The following is a 23629-nucleotide window of genomic DNA, read 5'->3' on the forward strand; positions in this document are numbered from 1 at the left end:
GCGCTCATAAGTGCGCTATGTTTTTACAAGAAGAATGAGTAAATACTTGAACACGCGTACATGCACTATCTTTTCTGGCAGTTAGATCAGAATAAGTAGCTAGCTGACACATCTGAATTGGCATATTTCCCAAAAAATGGGAGGTATCATCTACAATTGAGCCAAAAAAGGATGAAAATAGGGTAAAAATATGAGTCAAGTCAAGCTTGGAGGTGTGTGGTACCAGCTTTCAGCTAGACATCCTGGCTTCTTAACAGAAGCTTGTGATTTTTTTGTTTTCCAATGTCTCCATGCACATTTTGAGTTATTGTGTTCAGTTTTATCTGTTTTTCTCTGCTTTACACATTTCATTTCACATGTATGTAGTATACCTGGGCCCAGCGGACATGGATGGACTCTTTCCTCATCTTTCCACTACCATCACCACTTGACCCGCATTGTGTCCGCTGGTCTCAGGTACAGTTGTCTCATCTTCCTTTGTGTTTCACTTTCTTCTTTCTCTCTTTTCTCTTGCTCTCACCATGTCTGATTTGAAATGATACATCCTTCCACTACCATCATCACTCAACCTGCATTGTGTCCGCTGGTCTCAGTCTAGTTCATCTTATCAGCACATACATGTGAGTTGTTTTTCACTTCGCCAGTTTCACCTTTGTGCACACACATACATTGGGGAGACAGTTCACTGGAGGGGCCTTTCACAGCTCCACATCAAGTAGGTCGTTGCTGTTCTGATCATCAAGAGGTCCTCCCCTCAATGACCGACCTGTTCCAGTCATCAAGGGAAGGACATCTTTATGAGTTATCTATTCTGGTCATCAAGGCCACATCTCAATGACCTGATTGATGAAACAAAGCCTGCAGTACCCGTGGTACCTGCCTTAAGTACCGCTGGTACCCACTAAGCAGTGCCAGGTGCAGTACCAGGTACTAACTTTGGCCAAAAAAACAAGGAGGTACCCGGGTCTACCTTGACATTCTAAAACTTTGAGAATTTATTTCTATTCAAAGGAGATGTGTATTAAACAAGGCTCAGATTTTACAGGACAATAGTAAAGAAGAAAGGCTTTGTGCCAAGCAAATGTTTAAGCTTTAAGGTTTTGAGTGCAATAAAATGTGATGGTTTTAAAAAACAACCCACCAAAACTCAGATTCTAGGCTCTGCAAACAGGGGTGATACCACACAAGTCTCTCCTGGAGGGCCATCAAAGGCTTTCTTTGCAAGACCAGACCCCCTCAGCAGAGAGGAAATTGGGGGAATTGGGTTGAGTTTGGAAGAGCTTGTTCATCATAAATTACATCCTCATTGTGCATCACTGCAAGAAAAAATCTAGAAACTGCTTGCAGTTGAGATGCAAGAGCTCAAGGCAAGAATCAAGCACTGGTTGATTACATGCACATTGTATAATTTATGCAAGAGTGAGTCTAAGGTACAAAAAACTGAGTACAGGCTCCAAAATACTGAGTTGATACCTGTGCAAATTCCCCTTTCATGTGCACATATCCCTTTTGTATGCATTCACTCCTTTCATAATGTGTACATACCCCTTTAAGTTTATGTGTACACGCCCCTATCATGTGTGTGTTAGAAATGGCACTTCACACCCGGGTACCCGTGGCGGGTGCGGTGTGGTGTGCTGTGCCTGTTGCAATGCCAAAAGGAAATATGAAAAGGTATTATGATAGTACAGTTACATACAGGTGGAACCCATTACAAGAGGAGGAGATAATCTTACACAACAGTCACAACATTTACACACATACACCCTTTGGTAGCCACGGAGGATTGGACGGAAGAATACACGATGTATATGCGAGGACAAGGGAGGAGGAAGGAAGGAGGACCAGAGAGAGGCTTTGACCCCCAAATCCTGGAAAGGAGGAGTATTCTAGTTGGTTGCAGAGTGCATGGAAGGTGGCTTGGTTACATAGCAACACATTCTGAAGGATATGGAAGGCAGCTTGGGTACATAGCAACGCATGACATCAGGCAGTGCAATATATGCAGGCAGATAAGGTGTACAAATAGTGTCACTGCAGCATAATTCCCTCATTGTTTGTGTGGCTGTGCAATACAGGTGTACATATGCTGTGCAACTGAGATCCCCTGCAGCTAAATTCCCTCAAACACATTCCCCTGGAGCCAAAATCCCTCACTCTTCAATATAAAAGGAGCTATTCTCCCCCCCATAATTTCTCTTTTTCACCATCAACCTATAGAGGACTGGTCACATATGGTAGTTTAGCAGTAGTAGTCTTGAGTAGCGTAGAGTCAGTCAGTCAGTAGAGTGTTAGTGCAGTAGTAGAACCCACAATCAACAACCAACCAACCAATCAACAACCCATTCTCCTTATTAGCATATTGGTAGTAGCAGTAGTAGTAGTAGAAGTTGTAGTACAAATTATAGCATCAACAACAGTAGAGGAACTTCACCATAACAAACCACGTTATCCTTAGTTATAACCGGTCTAAAAACACATTGAATTAGATATTTAGGTCTGATAGAGATTACTATATAAAAGTAAGAGCTATCTTGGAATCTGCCACATTTTCTTAAATATTGATTACAAGACTCTTGGTTATTTGCATAGTACTATTAGAGGGGCAGGTCTTTCAAACCACCCGTAAATTGTAATAGCCTTTCAACCTATCATACAATTTATTTCCCCCTCAAAGGAACTTTGATTACCCATCCATCCCTGGAGTCCTACAGCGGGTACCTGCCCAAATTTCCACAAAATTTGGACACCCGCACCCGCTGGTGGGTACCTGCCACGCCAGACAGGTACCCGCCTACAGGCGACAGGTACCTGCAAAATGGTACCCAGCGCCTTCCCTACCCTGTAGGATGGCACTTTGTGCGCAGGTACCTGGGTAGCGGACCCGCAAACGGGTAGCGGGTACCTGATGCCATCTCTAGTGTGTGTATCCCTTTCATGTGTGTGTATCCCTTCAATGTACATGTATCCCTTTCAAAATTTGTACATACCCCTATCATCATGTGTTCATGACCCTTTCACCAGGGGGGATGTGTTGCGCTCTCTAGAGAGTGCCAGACCGGAATTTCTATCTAGAATTCTGGCAGATATGTTCCATTGCCTCATGTGTGACTGAATTGTGGGTTGGTTTTATCTTTATAATCAACTCATACTGATCTTATCTGTATCTAATCTTGTTGTGTCTGGCAAGTTAAACTGAACTAATGGGTATTTCCACTCAGTGGCAAGTGCACAAAAAGGGATTCTCAGCCAACCAATTTGTACCCGCCATCAAGTGGAGACATCCTCTGCTTGATTACTTGGTTGGATGCCCATCAAGTGGAGAAACCCTTGACTTGATGACTGGTTTAGATGATCATCAAGTGGAGAAATACTCCATTCTATGATCTTTGCTATTGACCATTGAGTGGAGAAATCCTCCACTTGATGACCATGTATAAAGCCCATCAAGTGGAGAAATCCTCCACTGCATGTTCAGTTTCTATGGCCATTGAGTGGAGAGCATCTTATCTCAATTACTTGTGTATACCCACCATTGGGTTCAGGAATCCTTCACTTGATTACAGGTGACTGGACTGTGAAAGGACCAGCTCAACAACCAGTACATGTAGGTAATTGAGGAGTCTCTTTACCAGCTTGATTAACCAGCCATTAATGTACATTGAGCTGTGCATGTCCCAGCTAAAAGGCCAGTAAATTCTGGCCATTTGGCGGCGCGTTTGCAAGCTGGGGCGCCACTTTATACTGCCTACAGAGCTTGGGAATGTTGGCTTGATGACCAGTATGTGCTGGTCATCGCGCTAGGGTTTTGCCCATGTAATGACCAATAGGTACTGGTCATTGGTTTTGAGCTTGGATAGGCAGCGGATTGGTGTCCATGGCACTTGTCAACCACAACACTCGGACAAACATTGCAGTGGACAAATGACAGGGGTCCCTGAGTTGGGGAAGCCCTATCCCAATAACCAGCAGATACTGGAAATCGCACCAGCCTTTCCGAGCTTGTTTGACAGCATATACTGTCCAAAGAGCTCGGGAAAGCCCAGCTATAAGGCCAGCATGTCGTGGTCAACAAGCCAGGAATTTCCCAGCGCAATGGACAGCACCACCTGTTCATTGAGTCTGGGTACAGGTGTTAGCTGCTGGCCAATGTCCACCCTGACGTTCACGTGAACATGAGGGTGGACATTACAGAAGTAAAAAAACCCTCCCCAGTGAATAAGGGCCATGCTGTGCCAATCCAAATTTCCCCACCCGGCCATAGTTCACTTGTGCCAACCTTCAAACACCCAGAGACAATTTTTTCAATACTTGTCCTCACATGATTATGCTGCTCCTGCTATCCTAAGGCCAATGATTTTGAGTGGTCTCAATACAGCAGGTCCACAGTGCGGAATTCATAATTAAAAGCCAGTGCTACGTAAGCACCTGTATGTGATAAGAGCAATCAGTACTACTTTTTTGAACCATGCACATGGAAATAAAGGTACATGGAATAAAATAATGCTTCAAATAGAAGAAAATTTGTGGAAAACATTTGCAGAGAAGATGTGAATATGGTCAATCTACAAGACAAAAGGTGTTACCCACACTGGGATGTGCATGAAAATTTAAGAATTGACTGCTCACTCTGGAGTTCTCAGACCAGCTGTTGAAGTATTTCTCCAGCTGGTTCCAGGAGCAAGGAAATATTGATGCGCCTGTCAATATCCACAAATATACCCCCCTTTCCCTTTAGAAGCTTTATTTTGGCCTCTAGGCCGTGCGTTTTCCAGTCAGTTGTAGGTAAAGTTTCAGAAATTGGACCAATTGTATTCATGTACTAGGCAAGATGTAGATTCACAAATGAACAGCTATTCACATTTCCAACTTGAAAATTATTTTATGGCTCATACCTTGGTAAAAATGGTAAGGAAAACCAACTCCGGTATTTTCACATTTCATATTGCTTGGAGTACAAGCCCACATTATGCAGGTCTTCCTAGGTCTGACACTGTTTGATACTTGAAGAATACAAATTGATTTCAAACTACTTTCTGCCCAATTTGATATGGGAATTGGCATGACATAAATATGCTCAAAGGATTCATTTTGCAGCTGGCTGATCCTCTGAAGTTGCTATATTTTACAAGAACTTTTCATAATTTGATGTTATGTTTGTTTTGAATGAAAAATTCTGCAATGCAAAATATTCCCTGTCACTTGGCTGAGGATATATTTGAGCATAAGGATAGGGGAATTATTGGATAAAATTGTGTGCATTGAAGCTCAACTCCACACTTGTGATAATGATGAACCCAGCACAAAACTTCAGCAGAGATATATTCATGTGTTGGAATTGTGTGAAATATTATTCCAAAACAACTTGAACTAAACACCATGGGAGTTTGCTCAGCACTTGCGTGCAAGTGCCATCTCTGGACTCAGTTATAAATTTGGTTGGATCTCAGTTAGATACTGGTTTGAAGGCAAGGTTCATGTCTGCCACAACATATTCTGATATCAACTTGAACAACACTTGATGTATTGTATAATGTATGTGTAAAATGTATGCCATACCTATCCTGGAAACAAGGCCAATTTAATGATAAGGTTTAATTGATCCTCAATCTTGACCAAAGTTCCTCATGTTATGATGGTGATGATTTTTGACCTCTTTGTAAACAAATACCCTTTTGGTCTCTCAGAAACTATTTTTATATTGATTTTCAGGGTGCACACCAAAAATCTGCTAGTTTTTGTTAATTTTTTTCTATTACACATAGTTCAAACTTATGATGGAGTGTAGTGAGACTCTGGGAGGTCTAATTTCGCCCTGGTACTATGGTTTGACTTTGGCTTACATTGGCTGAAGGTCCCACTGTCACACAAACGTATAATGCGTGCGGGCTTGTGTGACAACTTGTGTCACACAAACGTACGCGCGCACGTTTGTGTGACACATTGTCCATCACAAAACAATATCGCGCCACACTGAGTGCCCCTGCAGAGCCAGGGGATTCAGAGAATCCTTGACAAATTTCACTTGATTTTCATACATCTGTACACAAACCTCTTTGAGGAGATTTTCTGAAGTCATTCACAAACCCCCTGTAATCTGAGGCCCCACTGGACTTGTCCCAGAATTTGAACTCCCTGGGGAAAAAATTTAGCAGCTGAAGAATATTTTACACAAATTTACACATGCATGGTGGTGTGTCACATTTTTCATCACCAAGCCAACTGACACCAAGCTGAGTGCACATGCAGCACCACAGGCTTGTGTGGACCCTTCACAAATTGTATGTAAATTTCAGAAATATGTATAAATATAATTTTAGGGGGATTTTATGAAGTCCTGTCCAACTCCTAGTTAATATGAGGGTTTTTCCCATGGACTTTTCCCTGAGCTTCAGCTATGTTTTGAAAAACTTCAGAAACTGAAGAATGTGTCGCACAAATGTACATGTGCATGTTTTTGTGACACTAACATACATAAAGATTTTTGGATTTTATGATAAACACATGATAAATCCAAGTATATCATTCCCGTGAAAAACCCCTTTTTTCTGCAAAGTATTTGATATTGCTTTGCAAGGCATTTTGAAATGTGTTCTCAAATAGTTCCAATAATACACAGGGTCAAGTTTGGGCTGGTTTTCAATCAAATTCAACCCTTTTCAGCATTCCTTCAGCTCAATTGAGCATCATCTCAACATGAATTCATCATGACTTCAGTGTGTTTTGAGGTTAATGTTCCAGGATATATCTAACAGGGTTCTTAAACAATATTGTGCGATGGCACTTGCACGCAAGTGCCAAGCAAACTCCCATGGTGAAAGTTATGCCTGTGTTGGAAATAAAGTGAACAAAGATTCAAAGTTAACATTGAACTCACATCAGACCTAATTCAATATAAAGTTACAGAGTGCAACACATCCCCCCCTGGTGTTTCATGTTTACATGTACCCTTTGAGTTTTTTGAATCCCCTTCAATACCCCTTTCATCATTCAGGTTTACATAACACTTTGATGTTTACACGTCCCTTTCATGTGCAAATACCCCTTACTGCACATACCCCTTTCATGCATACATACCCCTTTCATCATGTCTACATATCCCTTTTATGTGTTAATACACCTTCTCACATTCCCCTTTCATGCGTACATATTCCTTTCATATGTACATATCCCTTTCATGTGTACATACTCTTTTTATTTTATTCTTGCTGGATTCAATGGCACATGGAGTGTTTACTAAAATAAAATAAATGGGTGCTCAGGGGGATTCTCATTAGTCTTAACCTACTGCATGAGCACTACAGCATGTTCAGCATTGGGATGCGGAACAAGGTGCACCAGCACAGAATTTGGGTGCTTGACTCCAGCTTGAGCTGAGGCTTGATTCAAGCTTGCTGCATCTCAACTGCAAGCAGTTTCTAGAGTTTTCCTTGCAGTGCATGATCCCCCCGTGTGTCACCACAGTAGGCAGGAAACAGAGACCCTGCGGGACTGTTTGGGCTCTCACTGAGAGCCTTGTGTTAGGCTTGCACATTGATGTTTACTTCCCATCCAAATTAATTAAGTCCCTCCCCCACCTGAGGCTTTGCCAGAGGGACTTGCCCCCTATCAGGAATTCTCACATGACAATATTTTGAGTTTTGGTGGTACTCAACTTTGAGTGCTTAGAACTCAACCTAGATGATTTGCTACCAATTCAAAAATCTAATTTATGTTAGGCCCACATCTTGTCTTTCTTCTGATACAATTTGGGACCATTAACTCTTTGTCTTCATGCTAATTCTATTTTTTGAAAACTTTGCAAAACATGATTTTCCAGGTTTGGAGCGGATCACAACAACCAAGCCCGTGCGCAATTGCCAGATGTGATCACTGAGATAATGTGATATGAGTACGTGCACCCTTCTTTTTTCAGTTTCTTTCTGCTTCAATCAGTGCTCCAAACGGGCGAGGCTTTTGCGCCATGTAATACATGTGTCTGTGCCTATTGATCCCGGTTGTATGCAAGGATATGACAGTTATTTTACGTTGATTCTAAATTTTCCAAATAATTTTATAACATAGTTTGAGCAGCAATGTAAATGATTTAAAAAATATGAAAATTAGGGGAATGTGGAAGCGCATCATGAAAAATGGGTCTCAAGATTGTAGAGTGAGAATTGCGTGAGTGATGACGCATATAACGAAATCCGGGGAAATATATCCGAAAGTCTCACGCAAGAATTCCAGATAGGGCATAAGTCCCTCCGGCGAAGCCTCAGGCGGGACTGGCGGGACTTAGTTAAGTTCTCACTCCATGAATAGAGAAGTGAGATTGACAGAGCACTGGATTTGTAGCGGATCATCGATAGCCAAGTACCAGAAAGTAAATTACCCGTATTCAGACCGAGCGGAAAGCGTCAAGATAGCAATATAACGGGAGTGATCAGTTGTGATGGAGAAATATTGACTCATTGAGGGACCATCATGATGAGGCTTTCGTATTGCCTGGGCGGCGAGCCGGAACTGCAGGAGTTTCAAAGCTCTCCAAAGGTCTCGGCAGATATTTGGGACACGCGATATGTACACAGCGGGGCGAACCCGGTGCGAACAGCCGCCCGTGCTGGAAGTTTTACGTTGCACAGTTTCAAGATTGCCCGGATTTTGGTGTAGAGGGTCCTTGAGATCATGGAGCGGGTGTGACCGATGATCAAAGAGGCAATGAGGTCCTAAGGAGTACGTCTCAGTAGTGAGGATTTTGCAAAAGCGAGTAGGGCAAATTATTGCTTACCATCTTGCTCTTGTAAGGGAACCATGGGCTCTTATTGAGCCTGTTAGATCGAATATCTGTCCGACGAACGGGGATGTCGGGTCCGGGGCGACGACCGACATCCATGCTCATATGTCCAAGTCCGACGTCCATAACATGCGAGTTGCGCACGGAGGCTGCAGGTGGGGCATTGGCGTTGGGCTGGGATCCTTCATTTCGCTCCAGTTCTTCGACCAGTGTGAGTGCATTGGGTGTGGGTAATGTTGGCGGATGAAAATCGCAATTAGCTTCGATACGATCCCAAAGCCGATCGTCGTCGAGGTTATTTGCGGAACCGTGTTCAGTGGGTGCTTCGTTGATGTCAGGTGCTTCGTTGATGTCAGCGTGTTGCACTGCCAAGGATGCTGCCCGTGCCAGTTCGGCCGTCCTTGCCCGCTCGGCAGCGGCTCGTCTCATATGTGCCCGCAGGTTGAAGTTTACCTGATGGGCTTTCCTCCGGCAATGTGCTGGCCAGTTCGCGACGCCCGTCGCACGGGGGCAGCACTTGCAGATATATGTACTTGCGATTTCTAAAGGTGTAATCTTCCGGGTGCAAGTGTTAGTGGTGGAACAGCGGTGAAAAAGTGAGGTGCGATATGGGGGGTGGGTCACTTACCATCAGTTTCTATCTGATCGCCTGATTCCTGAGCCATGCTGGCGATTTCCGACGTTGGGTGCCTGTTTGACGTGAGTGTTCCGCCCGACAAGTCCGCGCGTGTCCGTGGGTGGGAATCCTTGCTCGTGGGATGGTTCGTGACGACCCAGGCGCCCCTCTGGACCGTACCGGTCGGCTTCAGAGGCAGAGCCGCCCCGGGGGCCGGTGGCGCCCTGGGGGGGGGGGGCTTTGCGGGCGTAGGGCCCCGAGGGCGACACACGCAAAGCGTCTCCGGGGCAGCGACCGGTGGCGCCCCCTGGCCGGCACGGGTATGTACCTGAGCGGTCGTCAGGGCGTGCATGTGTCGCCACCGGCCCCGTGGGCGACCCTGGTTAGCCCTGGGTGCGTTCAGGGAGCGCTAACTCCCGGGGCGCGACAGTGTGGCTGCTGTGGCGTGCAGGTGGCGCTTTGGGGCTGGGACGCCGACGGGGCGGACCGCCCCTTCTCGATTCGTCCCGCGGTGGACCGATCCCGATCTTTATTCTGCCTCTCATCTGCAGGGCGGGGGTTATTTCCATCAAATCCAGCACCAAGACACCCTGTATGGCGGGCGAAGCCTCATGGGCGCGTTGGGAAGCAACTAGGGCGAACTTGGCAACCCCGGCGGAGTGGACAGTTCTGCTAGTCGCCGCCGCTTTATGTATGTAGCTAAGCCGAAGCGTGTATACATACAACTCGAAGATGGGCGACGCGACCAGCCCTGTGGGCTTCCGTACTACGAGTACATAAGTACGGAAGCCCACAGGGCTGGTCGCGTCGCCCATCTTCGAGTCCTGACCATTGCTTCCTTTCCGCACATTTTCACCTACATATCACCATCCTCAGCTGGCTCCAAAGTTACCCACACACAAAGAATCAACCAGCCTCTTCCCTCTATCTTGAAAAGGTCGCCAGACGGTCTCTTTCTGCGTTCCCGCTGGTCTTCTCTCTTGCACTATTTCTGATCTTCCTGGCTTGCTCTTCCAATTGCTTCGCGCGCGAACATCTTCCATCTCTCATTGTTTTCCATATCTTCCTTCTACTACCGCGGCTCTTCTTCTGGGTTGGTCGCGATCAAAGGTATAAGTTAGTTTTTATTTTCTCTGGCGATAGGTTTACCATGTCACTGACTCGAATGCCATTGACCTGCAAGTCTCCATATTCGCACAGCCGGCAGATCGGATCCTTTCGATTACATAGGTCATAGACCTTCAAGACCCAAGAATGAAATCCGCCATTAAGATGCTTTTGAGCCCCATCATGCTGCTGCTCATTGGAGGCACAGTTCAAGCCTGGGATGACGACCTCTACAAGTTAGGGGTAGGCAAGAATTTGCCGGGCGGTCCCTACGATGGCGACCCACGTTATGGCTGCTGGCGGTGCTCATTGAGAGAACATATTTTTTGCATACAACCAGGTACCAACGGTGAGTGGGACATCTTTTTCAAGTCAAGTATGCTCTCTATGAAGTTTCTCTACAGACCCCAGACTGATTTTATCCTACCATCCTATCAGACCGCCAAACCCCCAAAGATTTGTTCGAGTACAACAAGCAATGGGAACCAGTTTTTTATTGTTCTCAGGGGTTTTGGGGCCATTGTTGTCGAGCGAAAGATGTAAGACAAATCCTTGAGCCCTTAATTAAAGGAATTAGTGCTAACAATCTGCTTCCCATTTCCTATTAACCGCCCAGATCAATACCGCAGAGGATTTGCAAACTTGTAACTTTGCCAGGCAACCAGAAAGGTGTGATGTTTCTGATCATGGGCCGATAGTAACAATAAGCAAACCGTAAGGTTTTTTTTGCTGTGTTAAATTTTTGGTACTTCATTGTGAGGGTTGGAAAAAGCCATCTGCAATGCTGAGGAGAGGCTAGGAAGCTGTATGAAAGCATCAGATGGCATCGGGTGAGCAACCAATGAGAGAAAGGACTCCAAGATAAGTAAACCAGAGCTGGATCATCTATTACGCTCAATTTAATTAGCTGCGCTAGAAATGTAGCGTAGTGCAGGCCGCCAATAATTTTAGCGTTTAGTTTTGACGTAATACATTATAAACCAACCCGCCCAAAACCGCTAACGCTAAATCACACCGGGGAAGTCGCTGGTGATACTCTGCGCTTGTGATGTTCATTTGCAGAAGAAACCCCGCGGCACGCGGGGGCTTCAGCGGACACCAGCAAGAAGCTGGCCACCCAGTCGAGTGGCAAACAACTAGTAGCATGGTCTTGGCCGCTGCTCCCTGACCTCCCTCCAATCACCGAGGGATAAACCAAACAGTCGATCCTTAGCTTTTCGTATCGCCACACACAGCGGCATGGCGAGAGAGCATGGCAGCTTGGAACAAATGGATTTCACAACGCGCAGGGGCCGAACAAGAGGAGCTTCTGGAGCCGGAAACCACAAAGAGAGAGAAAGAGCCAACGTATGGGGCACCAAGCAAAACAAACAAAACGGGAAAGGAGAAGAAACCGCAAGGGGCGAAATGGATGTGGAGCACAAAGCAAGAAGAGGGAAAGAGATGGACACATCAATCGAATATTAACCACCAACAAGAGGGAGATGAAGGGATGCATGTGAGTGTGTGGGTGCGAAAGCAATGATGTTTCGGCGAGAACGAACGGTATCCACACGTACAACACATGAGTAAGCTTAATGATTCTTGATGAGCAGGGAGGAATATGATTATGAGCAATGATCAGTACGTTGAACAAGCGTGTATATATGTAAGTAATCTTATGAGTGAGCAGAGGGGAAGAATGCTGTGATATTCTGGTGATTGATGGTGTTTTTTGGCGTGTTTATTGGGTGCTGATGGGGGAGTGAGGAAGAGAAAGAAGGGAACCGAACGAGGCCGCCAAGAGAGATAGAGAAAGAAGAAGGTCCATACGATGCCCCTAGAGAAGTGTGTGTGTGTAGTAAATACATCGAAAGAAGACAGGTGAGCGGGGGATGAAGATATGTATGATACAGCACAGCAAGGCTTGGGCGAGGTGTGTGGGGGTTGGGTTGGGATTAGAGGAGCCAGTTGGCGACGGCAGCCAGGGCAGCGACGGAGAGGAGGCCGGAGAGCTCGGCCGACGCCTGGCGACAGGACGCGGCCTTCTTGGCCGCGATCTTGCCGCCGGCAACAGACCCCATCTCGGCCGCCGTCTCCGTCTTCTGGACGATCGCGGGCACCTTCCCGGGCAGAGAGGGCAGCGGCGCCGTCGGCTGCGGCCCGAGCTGGCCGTTGCCAACCATCACCATCGCGCCGATCGACGGCACGCCCTTCACGACCACATAGATGAACGCCGGCCCCGGCGCAAGCACCGCTGGGTTCGGCGGCAGCTGCGACACGTGCAGGGTTGCTGAGCCGTCCGGGTTCGTCTCGTATGTCGAGCTCAACTGGACGTAGCGCTGTCCCATGTTGCTAAGTAGACAGCTCGTGTGAGCCTTTGGAATTCACCTGATCGACGTATTTAACGTGAGATGGACTTACATGGCATGCGTCGAGAACCCGGGGCGAATAATGACCACTTTGGTTTGCTCGAGAGCGTCGCTGGCACTGATATCCTCCTTGGACAATTTCAAGTCGAAAAAGTTACCGCCATAGCTGATCGTATTTGGAAGACCGGTGGGCTTGGGGCGGGGTTTGTTGTAGTAATCGGGGTAGAATCGCTCCACTTTGTATTCGGTGAAGTACTGTGGAGAAAAAAAAGAGTTAGACAAGTGTGAGGGTCAATCGGCGGAAACAGAAGTTTGATTCTTACGGGGTATCCCGGGGTTCCAGGAGGAACATAATCGGCTAAAGAAAGAATTTACATAACCAAGTTGAGAGACCGACTGAAAGTCTTGTAGAAGGCAATGCAAGCTTACCATTGGGGTTGGATCCGGAGGACTGGATCGATCCATCAGGCAACAAAACTAAAGAGATCATGATGAGTCTCGCACTATTGGAAATAGCCAAGAGGGAAGAGACCTACGAGCCACACTGTGGTACATCCGGGCCACTGTACTCGGCTTCAAGTCGGACGGCCTGGACCATCTGGACCCCTGGGGCGCGTTGGGGTCGAAATAAGCGGGCTGGTATCTGGGTGCGGAAGGCAAACAACGATGAGCATAACAGCGAACACACAAGCGTATGTGGGGGGAGAAGGATCGCACATGGGGCCGTCTCCGAAGCTTTGGCCAAGGGCCCAACTGGTGTTGCCGTACCCGGCCGTGCCCTTGGAGATCCCGTTCAGCAAGAACAGCCGTCCGTCGGGGAGGAAGATGAAGTTGCCCATCGACCGGCCCTCCGGCAGGGAGTCGTCGTCGCGCCAATTAGTATCCACATCAGGCGTGATCCGGACGCATGTCGCATCGGCTGGGTACGCGGCAATGTTCCCTGGATGAGGTCGACGTGGTGTTAGTCTTGAGGGGGGTGGGGGGACGCTCGTAAGATGGGAGGCGCGGCTGGACTTACAGTCTAACTTCCACTGATCGGGTTGCAGATTCGTTCCACCACAGAAAATAATCTGCACGCCGCAAAAAAAGAGAAATATCCTGTTAACGGCCACAGGCAGGATCGAGATAGACGAGGAGCAAGAAAAAACGTACCGAGGCTGTCCAGTTGTTGGCCGGGGTCAAGGGCAACATGGCGTTTGCAGCCGAGCCGGGGTAGGTCCGAACGGCGTGGGGGACGTTGGGGATTCTGCAGCAGGAAGAATGTGAGCAGTTGAGAGAAGAGCCGGGGTGGAATCAAAGAAGCACAAACTGGAATTCCGTGTTTGTTTTGTAGCTGTTGAGTGAGAGCAGAGCCAGATGGTCAGTTGATGCACAGAAGATGGGTTTGCGAGGGTGAATAGACTCACTCCAAGATTGCGTTATTCCAGTTCGAGTTGATGAAAAGACTGCATTCCGGCCGATGGTTTAGTTTCTGGGGGAGGATAGAGAGTGGGAGGGGGTGTGGCGACTTACTTGCCGGAAGGTAGCAGCCAAGTCAATCTACAGAGGAGGTGCAAGGGATGCTTGAGTGAGCCAAAGTGGGGTGAGGTGTTTGGCTGGGGCAAGGGATGACCACTTACGGGTACAGATTGGCAGGCAGAGAGATGGCTAGAAGGTTGAGGCCGGTGACGTTGCCCTTGGAGGGGAAGAACTCGTAGGTGGGGTTGTTTTGGCCCTTGTCGTTCACATAGCCTCCCCAGTCGTCCCCTCCAATGATGATGATTGAGCCGTCTTCGAGCGTTTCTAGGGTCGGATACCTGATGGTTCCGCGTATCGTCAGTCAGATGAACAACGTTTGGGAGACAGTCCAGTTTTCTTGCTGACCATCTCCGTGTTGTCATCGGTGTGGATTCGCCCCACTGGCAAGAGTTGTCGTTGCAAGGGTTGAGGAGCCGCATGGATTTACCCCCATCCTTGTTTTTGTAGGGGTCGACTGGTAGACAAATGGAAGGTCAACAGGTGCGATAGTCAGGATGGGTCTGCATAGACGTACTGTTGTTGGCTACGTTCAAGCCTCCATATGAGACAGCCAGGCTAAACAAAATAGTGAAAAGATGATGCCAAGTCAATCTTTCAAGCCTGTTTTTCTTTTCAGAATAATGGCAAGGGCGAGGCGGGCTTGCTTACTTCCCACCGACGTTGAGCCTGAGAGGGGGGGGGGGGGGGGGGGGGGGGGGGGGGTGGATGGATCAGCTGAAGATCGTTGCAGACAGACAGGATGGAGAGGATGCTGACCAAGTGCCGTTTCCGAGCACATTGCCGCCTGCACAGAACTGATCGGCTCGATTTAATTTTGCGTGAGTTCATTTTGCGTGGTCGGGGTGTGGGGCGTGGGGGGTCATAGCTCACGGTATTACTGTTGATCGGCATGGGTGTGGCGGTGTTTGATTCGGTGTCGTAGGATGTTCCCCAGACGGCTGCTCATGGGAGTGATCGTCAGTGGGAGGAGAGAGCGGGGGGATTGATTGCTGATGTGCTCACGCAGGCCGTTCAGTTTCAGTTCGTTGTTCTCGACCTGGTGTTGGTGGGTCAGCTGAGGGGGGCCCGGGGTGCGTGGGGCAGGGTGGGGGGACTGACCTTGTCGACGACGTAGGTCTTTGTGGGGGTGCCGAGGAACATCATCTGTGCGGATGCGCCCGAGTGGCCGACGACCTCGAAGGTGTTTGGGGTCTTGCCGGTGCGGATGGCCTGGGGGGCGGTGAGCCTGGCGAGTGCGAGTGCGAGGATGAGGCTGTGGAGGGCCATGGCGGTGGTTGGTAATGAGTGACTGTGGTGGTGATGGGGATGGGATGGGGATGGGATGGGATGGGTGTGTGTTTTTGAGGCAGCCGGGGCAGAAATAGCGCAGGGTGGCAACCGAGGGAGACAACAACCTGCCCTGGACAGTGGACAGCCCCCCACAGCCACCTCGGCAACCTCCTCATCCGCAACGAGCCCTGTACCAGCCACCATACACCAGCCTGACGCAGGCGAGCCCCACGCGAGAAGCCCGGTCTTCCGGGGCGAGCGTGGCCGGCCGGCGGAACCTCCGGCAGCCAGGACGGCCGCGCGCCGAGAACCGCCAGCGAGCTGCGAAGCTGTCCCCTCTCGGCGCGGATGGCTCCATGCGTGATAGGCTTGTTTCCTTCTGGAAGTAGCCCCCTTCAGGTCATGGGATGTGTGTGATGTCGCCAACAAAAAAAAGAAATCGAGAGCAGGGTGGCCAGGGTCTCTCGCGCTGTGCCTGCTTAAAGAAGAGTTCCAAGCCAGCACGAGCACTCCACAAGCCGAAGGACGAAAAGGATGGAGCCCAAGAGCTGCTGCAAGTGCCGATCGACCACCACCAGCGAGCCAGCCACCATCCGCAACACAACCTGGTGTCGGTAAACACATCCACACATCCTAAACCAAACAACCACTCAGCACATACATATAACTGACTCCTCTCTCAACAGGCAATGCTTCATCGAGCAGATCAACACCAAGTTTTTCCAGGGACTCAAAACCGCCAAGGAGTACTGCCGCCCGCCCCCCAAACGGGACCAGCCAGCCTCGCTGGTCATCCACTTCAAGAACGACCTCAACTCATGGCAAGCCCCCTCACCATCACCCATCCTGAACTGCCCATCGACTAACCCTCTCGCCGAACAACGGCAAGCGCAGGCTGACGCTCCAGCTCATGCGCAACTATCTGAACACCAACCAAGACCGCTCGACTGCCAAGTGGAAGAGCCCGATCGACTTCGCCACCATCGAAGTCGTCTCCATCCATCTCGCCAGCGCCGCCCCCTACTTCCCCACCCAGGTCAGTCCCCCACCCCTCCTATGTAGAAATCCCCACCCGCCTAAAATACTTGCGCATCCAACAGGACCCACTAGAGCCGCTCAGCGGGGACGAGGCAGCCTTGAAGGCCAGCGTCGAGCGCTTGGGATTCGCCTTTCGCATCCTCACGCTGGACGAGCTGTTCGACCCGCCCCCTTCTGCCGGTAGCCCTTTCGTCGATCTATCGGACCCCAGTTCAGCCCACTCTCCTTACTCTTGATTACTCCAAGAAACCCGAAGTATAAACTCTTCTTCTTTTTTTTTCGATCCAGACCTTCCGATCAAGATCATCGATCCAGCCCCAGAGACAGCCTTGGCGCCGCTTGCAAACGCCCTGCGACCGCTCACCCAAACCGCCCGACGATCGATGGTCGACAGCCTCATCAACACACGCTTACTCCAGTTCTGCAAACACACGCCGCGGAACAAAGTGCTAGTCAAGACCGTCACTTCCACACAGATGGCCATCGATGCCCTTGTCGGCGTCAGTCTCGGCAATGGCTGGAGTCTGGACCAACAGATCGGCCCGAGTAGCTACATCGACGGTCGGTCTCTTCATCCCAGACCGCCACTCAAACCCCCTTCCAGAGCCTAACCATGCTTCTCTCAGATGTGCTGATCTGTAGGCCCTTGGCTCAGATCGTGGATGCCGAACTAGCCCAGTACTCCAAGCTGATGGAGTTCGACCATCCATACCCGGTAACCCAACAGGCGCCGACCAAGAAAACCGACATCCCCGCCGTGATCACTGGTACTTGATCTCCTCCTGTGTATATCGCTGAATTCAGCTCATCGTTCCATTGTTGTTGCCCTCGATAAACGCTCAAAAAACCATGAAGAATTCGTGCTCAAGTTGGAGGAAAACTACCCGATGACTAGTTCAGTGATCAACCAAACCGTCAACAAGATCGGCAAGAACAAGCCCCTGGCCCCGTCCGCCAGCCCGTCGACGACCCCATCAGCCGCCACAAACGGGAAGGAGGGCCCGGCTCCAAGGACGTGTGCAATTTGTCATCTGTGAGTCTGAGCCAGCAGCCAGAGCGATGCCGCGGATCCGGCTAACCCTCGCTCTGTGGTGGTGACCAACCGACAGATCGGCAGACCGGAACGCGGATCAATGGAAGCGCTCGATCACCCTGTCCTCCCACGGGGCGGGGCCGGCCGAGGACGCGAACGGCGCAACGGTCGTCCAGCAGCTCGAGCACGATGCGCCCCGGCCGACGGGGCTCAGAGACCAGCTCTGTTACGCCTGTCTCGTCACACTCAACGACCATCAGTACTTCGCCCCCTCCTCGCGATCCAGCCACGACTGGGTCCAGCTGCCCGGCTACTATCGTCCCCTCCCTGGCGCCCAGCCTCTTCCTCAACAGGCTGCGGACCACGTCCAAGCCGTGCTCGACCAGTTCCTCATCTCAGATTGATACCCCACCCCCGCTTCCTCCTTTCTAATTTGCTGTCATGTATCCCACACATGCATATCGTCTTTTTGCGTCCTATCTACACATAGACGCCAGTCTGGATGTCTTTTTTTAGCGTGTATCCTCGTCTTGGTAACTGGACTCGTTTGCTGGAACCACCGCCAAACACCTGAAGCCTGTCCGGCGCGTTCTGGTGCTCCCAGGCAATTGGCAGCACCATTGTGCAAAGTGTCTCAAGTCTGGTTGCTGCTGTCGCGTCCCTCCTCAAGACAAGGGTGCTCTTACTGCTGGCGTATTCTGCCGTGCGGGGCAGCAAGCGGAAGACCCACAAGACATCCATAGCTACCCTTTGCACCTCGCGTGCTTCCCAATCCTCACAGTCCCCTGTCCGGCTTCCGCCTTGGCCACAGAGGTTCGTGCACGGCTCCAAGCACTCTTGCTCTCCCGTGACACGCCGCAACGGAGGGCCACGCCTCCCAATCTCTCATTCGACCTGTCAAAAATTGCAATATGTGGGAGAGACTATCAACTCGAACTTCACTGAGTCCCTCGAGACTTTGGGCCCCCGGGGGATAGGGTAGGCGGAACTCGCGAAGCGAGCCTCCGTCAGGAGGGACTTAAGCACCGTACCTCCCCACATTGGGACGGTTCACGTAGGCCCGAAATCAGCAAGACCAAAATAAAGTTTATCCCACGGTCCCAGCCACTTTGGCTGTGAAGGCTTGCTGATTTATGATATCAGCAGGGTTAAAAAATCCCTACGTGAAATTGGCACAGCATGAATGCCACTTTGGTTCCAGTTATCTTCACAGCTGGTGATCAATTGTGGTCTTCTGGGGCTGATAGCATCCTCTGAAAGAAAGCTGCACAAAAAAACAAGCACCCATGGTGCACACAAGCTGCAAGGTGCAGCAGTCAAGTTGCACCCTGCTTGTAATTCCGGCTGTTTGGGGATTTTTGCGGAATTTCTGCGGGTGGCATGATTTTTACCAAACACCTGAAACTATGTAGGTTGGATAGGAAAAACCAGGCCGACAACCTCAGCTATTGTATTCCAAAGAATCTCAAGGGGACAAGGAATTAATACAGCTTCAGAAATTCGACCCCGCCAACCGCAGATTCTTGGCACGCCGAGAAGGGGCAATAGCGCCCAAGTCCCTCCTGCCGAGGGCTGTCGGAGGCTTGCTTCGCAAGACACCCGCCCGCAGCAGAGGGACTTTGTTAAGTTCGCTATCAAGTTATCATCTTGAACTACCTGCGTAATGCTGCGGAACATGCTGTACGGTGCACCGCAGCGGCGCCGCGCAGCCAGGTCAAAAAGCTGGAGTGCGGGCTGGTGTGATGTGAGCAATGGATAGAGTGATTGTGTTTTAGTCGGAGGGGAAGTTACATACCTTCACCTCCGAGCTGAGCCGCAGCCGAGTAGGCTATGTGACAATATGTCACAACACGGGCGCAGTGTCGGCTGCATGTAGCGGCGCGGCGCGTCTCCGGCCGAATTTCATGCGCTGAAACTTTCAAGCGGCAGCATGGCGCCGCAGCACCACCCACAGGCTGCTCCACCAAACAGACACACACGCGTCTCGATTGTCATTTCTGGAGTTGCTGCTTGCTGGGACCTGTCATGTTGGTTTCCTGGATCAATATATAAGGTGGGAGGGGGCAATTAATGGTGCAGTTTCAATCTCCAAGATCTCATTGACTCTGAGAATTACACATTAGGAACTTTGTGGAGCCTGAGAGGAGGAAAACACGAAATCTTTGGCTTGTTTGGTGGGATTGGGTTGGGTTGAGGCGGAGGAGAGAGGGGGAAAAACGAAAAAATCTGGGGGGGGGGGGGGGTGAAAAAATCCAAGACGGGAACATTGGAGAGGATGAAATTAAAGGGGTTCGAGTAGAGGGGTGTTGAGGGCTTGTAATTTTGATGTCGGCTGATCAGCCTCTTGTGCTGTTTGATGATGAAAATTGGATTACTGAGCAGCAGCCGCGTGCGCCTGCGGCTTTATGTTGTCCTGGATAGATCCGTGTGGGCAAAAAAACGGGTGTTTTTGGGAGGAAATAACATATTTCAAAGACGAGGGCTCTCCTACGCTTTCCTAAATGTGGCTCGTATATCCTTGAAGAGTTGGATCTCGATTGGGTGGAGATAATCCCAAAGCTCTGTAAACTCCGTAGGGACAATCGATTCAGGCCAATCCTTGAGCAGATGATAATAGATAGCCAGGACTGCCAGCCTCTTATGATTCTGAAGCGATTTTGAATAGAAAATCTCAGTGAGGGCTTTGAGAGTATTGGGGCTTATGTATTTGGACGAGGACTTGATGGATTCTTGCAATGCCTGGCTAATCGCGCTATTATCCGCAATGATTTTCCGATACTCATTTAGATCAGCTGGCAAGCGAGATTTCAATGATGGTCGAAAGTCAACATCAATGGGTTCAGGTATGGGTCAGCGTTAAACAGAACTTGCAACCAACCTTGAGCGTCCTTTTTGTCATGACGTAACTTTTCGAACGGATAATAAAGTACTAATTTGGGAAAGATAGGTCAGTGAGAATGATTGCATGAATGTGAGGATATACCAGGAAAATCTATTTAATAGTAAAACAAACAATTTTCCCATCCTACATCAGAGCTTCCAGCCGCGTTGGATTTGAAACCGCTGGCTGTAGCGGCAATATCGGTGGTAACCAAATGTAAATCATTAGCTTTAAGTTTGAGCCGGGTTAAGGTAGAATTGAGAAGTTCTGATAAGAATATTGGAAGGAGTCCACTTACATCCGGCATCCCTGTTAGCGACTGTTGGAAAACACCAGACAATCGGGCCAGCACGAAAAATTCAACGAAAGAGAAGTGAGGAGAACCGGGTGGTGGAGAAAGTGGGGGAAAAAAATCACAAGAGTCATTTTGCTACCCTCAATCACTCGCACGTGTACAATAAAAAATAAGGCAAAACTCACACGCGCGCGCGTCTGCATCTTCCAAAACTTTCAATCCTAGCCAGAGAGACATCGGCGAAAGCTATGAGAATCAGTGGGGTTCTTGACAATTAGATTGGAATTAAATGTTGAACAATCTCGAGGCCTACGTGCATATAACTGTCCTGGATATTTATTTTGTAAAAATAAACAATTATTGTGTCAGTACTCGCGAGTAGGACAATAAAAGAAACTGGTCACCCAGCCTTTGCAATGCGAAGAGCAACAAGGAAGGAAAATGTATGCGTGTTCCTGTGGCGCGAGAGTGGGGTTATCTTACCGTTCTTGGGTCGTCGCCTCAAGCCTCCTTCCTCCCCAGCGTTCGCCGCTGAGGGGGCTGCCTCAGTTCTGGAACGGGTACCGGCCTGAAGAGCGCGGCCGCCCTCGGAAAAAAAATCCATTCCCTGTGTGCGCTCTACCAGTTGACAGATAGAGGATGTGAGGCATAGGACGATAGATGCTGTGAATCGCATCGTCTGGTGATCTCAGGGAAAGTGAAATGATAGGGGTCGGGTGGTTGATAATCAGACCGGAGAGGGGAGGGGGCCGTAGGGCATTTATGCTCATCTCCAAGGCCTCGTCTTGTTTTGGAGCAAGCTGACTGAGCGTGTTCAACTTCCATAAGCCCCCATGGGCAGTGGGTCCAACTTGTTTCAAGCTAAATGTGTACAATACCTATTAGTCATTGGTGTGAACACGAAACAGCCGTCGTGGAATGTAGATTTTCCAGCTTGCGGAGAGCATCGTCACTCCCACATTGCTCCAATCTGCTGGGTTACGGGTGAAAGGAAGAGTTGGCCTCAGCTGCAGCATGTCTGGGCCCCCCAGAATTCAATGCGCGGCTTGTGTCAATTCCGGGAGATCTCAAGGCTGCTTGCTCTTCGACTTTCGACGTCATTTGAGAGTGCCTGGGGACGCCCGGGACAGCCCGGGACGGACACCAATCGTGCCACACCTCGTGCCATTGGTTTTCATATCGACTTTTGTATTGGAGAAGAGGTTTCCCCTTTTGTATCCGAAGACCCGAATATGCCAACTGGACTTCCCAACCTGAAATGGGACAGCCAAATTACACTGACGGGACGAGGCCGCTTGCATTCCATCGCCGCTCGAAGCTATTGCAGGGAACAGGAACTTGCGACAGGTTCGGGCAGAAGAAATATCGTGACTTCAGCAGTCTGGCAGTATAGATCACACCGGATGTGGGCTGGGATGAATCCCGCCTAAACAATTATCCTTTTGAGACATCCCCATGGTTATCGGACTGGGAAAAAACATAGAGTTTTTTCCAAGCTTGCAGGACCTGCTTGGACGGAATAAAAAAAAATGTTTTCGAAAATCCTCTGCAAATCCCATATCTTTCATATGTACTCCAAAGTTTGAATTGAAGGTGTCAGATACGGCCCAAGGCTAAACTTGCGGACTTTATTTGCACACTGCAGGTGGAGGAAGCAACTTTTTTGACTTTGTTTTTGACCAATGATCAGTAGACAAGCTTATTAGGGGGTATCAAATATGACAAAATCCACCATTATGTTATTGACGGGTTTGAAAAAACCCACCATTTTTAAAACATGCTGGTCCTTCTTCTACTCCATTTTGGGAACCACTGGTGACAAATTTCATTTTTGGCTAATTGACTGGTTTCTAATTGTGGATTTCTCATATTTGATACCCCCTATTATTGTCCTTTGTGAATTTTTTGGGATTTTTTTGAAGCTTTCTTGTATGCTTAACAAGCCCACTATGAAAAAGGACAAGTACAATCATTTGGGGACCTGCAGTGGAATCCATGTTCCCACCAGCCAAAAAAAACCCAAAAAATTTAGTGAATCATGATAAATATGTATTTAAATGTTTTAACTTTTTGGCCACTTTGTACAAGAACAAGGCTTTGAAAAATCAGTAACTTTCTCTCAAAATATGCCAAAGTACACCAGTACGTGGTGACCTTTCCCAATTTTTGAAAATCTTATTCTGGCACAATGCGGCCAAAAAGTTCTAAAACATTTAAATACATATTTATCATGATTCACTAAATATGTGACTTGCATGCACTTTTGCAAGTTGGTGTTCAAGTTCATTCTTGTTGTGTTACCAGGAGCGTAGCGGGAGGTGGGTGGAGTCCATGGAGCAGTCTAGCCCCTCCCTGTATCCGCCAGCCTGAGACATGTACGTGGCTTAAACAGCTGCTCAATTTATCTCACGCTCTCCGGCAGAGATAGCGGCATACAGGGAGTAGGGGGAGGTCTCCAACTCCTCGACCAAAGACTCAGGGCCAGAGGGAGTTTAGAGCTTTCCCCTTGAGATCCAAGCCTCATGCTCCTCCTCATCCCTTGTCCCACTTCCTGAATTCCCCCCAGCAACAATCCTCTTGCACTCACCCTTCCCGGATCAACAATAACATTTTGTGAGCCTCTTCTAGAAAACACATAGTAAATCTCACAATTTCAACTCAACCCAACTCCGTAAATCCAAAACCCTATCTTTATCACGTCATCAGAACCACCCTTTCTCCACCGTATTCCATTCCCCTCCCAAA

General features: G+C 48.9%; 4 protein-coding genes across 4 annotated transcripts; 1 reads left to right on the forward strand and 3 right to left on the reverse strand.

Moving 5' to 3' along the window:
* Positions 1-8370: 8370 nt before the first annotated feature.
* Positions 8371-9441, reverse strand: PtA15_8A36 (uncharacterized protein; the record flags this gene model as incomplete). The annotated part of the gene is made up of 3 exons (XM_053171792.1): positions 8371-8505; positions 8771-9318; positions 9405-9441. The coding sequence occupies 3 exons, from the start codon at positions 9439-9441 to the stop codon at positions 8371-8373; spliced, it is 720 nt and encodes a 239-aa protein (XP_053022690.1).
* Positions 9442-12436: 2995 nt separating this feature from the next.
* On the reverse strand, positions 12437-15813 carry PtA15_8A37 (uncharacterized protein; the record flags this gene model as incomplete). The annotated part of the gene is made up of 20 exons (XM_053171803.1): positions 12437-12833; positions 12903-13105; positions 13174-13208; positions 13280-13327; positions 13387-13493; positions 13568-13790; positions 13869-13920; positions 14003-14096; positions 14160-14183; positions 14257-14295; positions 14363-14389; positions 14470-14646; positions 14714-14822; positions 14883-14923; positions 15017-15034; positions 15125-15162; positions 15239-15306; positions 15371-15404; positions 15467-15620; positions 15806-15813. 20 exons carry the CDS (start codon positions 15811-15813, stop codon positions 12437-12439), a joined length of 1896 nt encoding a protein of 631 aa, XP_053022691.1.
* Positions 15814-16171: 358 nt separating this feature from the next.
* Positions 16172-18112, forward strand: PtA15_8A38 (uncharacterized protein; the record flags this gene model as incomplete). The annotated part of the gene is made up of 8 exons (XM_053171814.1): positions 16172-16251; positions 16324-16458; positions 16532-16673; positions 16738-16885; positions 16964-17236; positions 17302-17442; positions 17531-17708; positions 17785-18112. The coding sequence occupies 8 exons, from the start codon at positions 16172-16174 to the stop codon at positions 18110-18112; spliced, it is 1425 nt and encodes a 474-aa protein (XP_053022692.1).
* A 2083-nt stretch (positions 18113-20195) lies between these two features.
* PtA15_8A39 (uncharacterized protein) lies at positions 20196-21560 on the reverse strand (the record flags this gene model as incomplete). The annotated part of the gene is made up of 7 exons (XM_053171825.1): positions 20196-20500; positions 20587-20637; positions 20722-20817; positions 20888-20908; positions 21070-21105; positions 21198-21212; positions 21368-21560. 7 exons carry the CDS (start codon positions 21558-21560, stop codon positions 20196-20198), a joined length of 717 nt encoding a protein of 238 aa, XP_053022693.1.
* Positions 21561-23629: the final 2069 nt, after the last annotated feature.

Source organism: Puccinia triticina, chromosome 8A, assembly GCF_026914185.1.
Source record: "Puccinia triticina chromosome 8A, complete sequence".
NCBI classification, from domain to species: Eukaryota; Fungi; Basidiomycota; class Pucciniomycetes; order Pucciniales; family Pucciniaceae; genus Puccinia; species Puccinia triticina.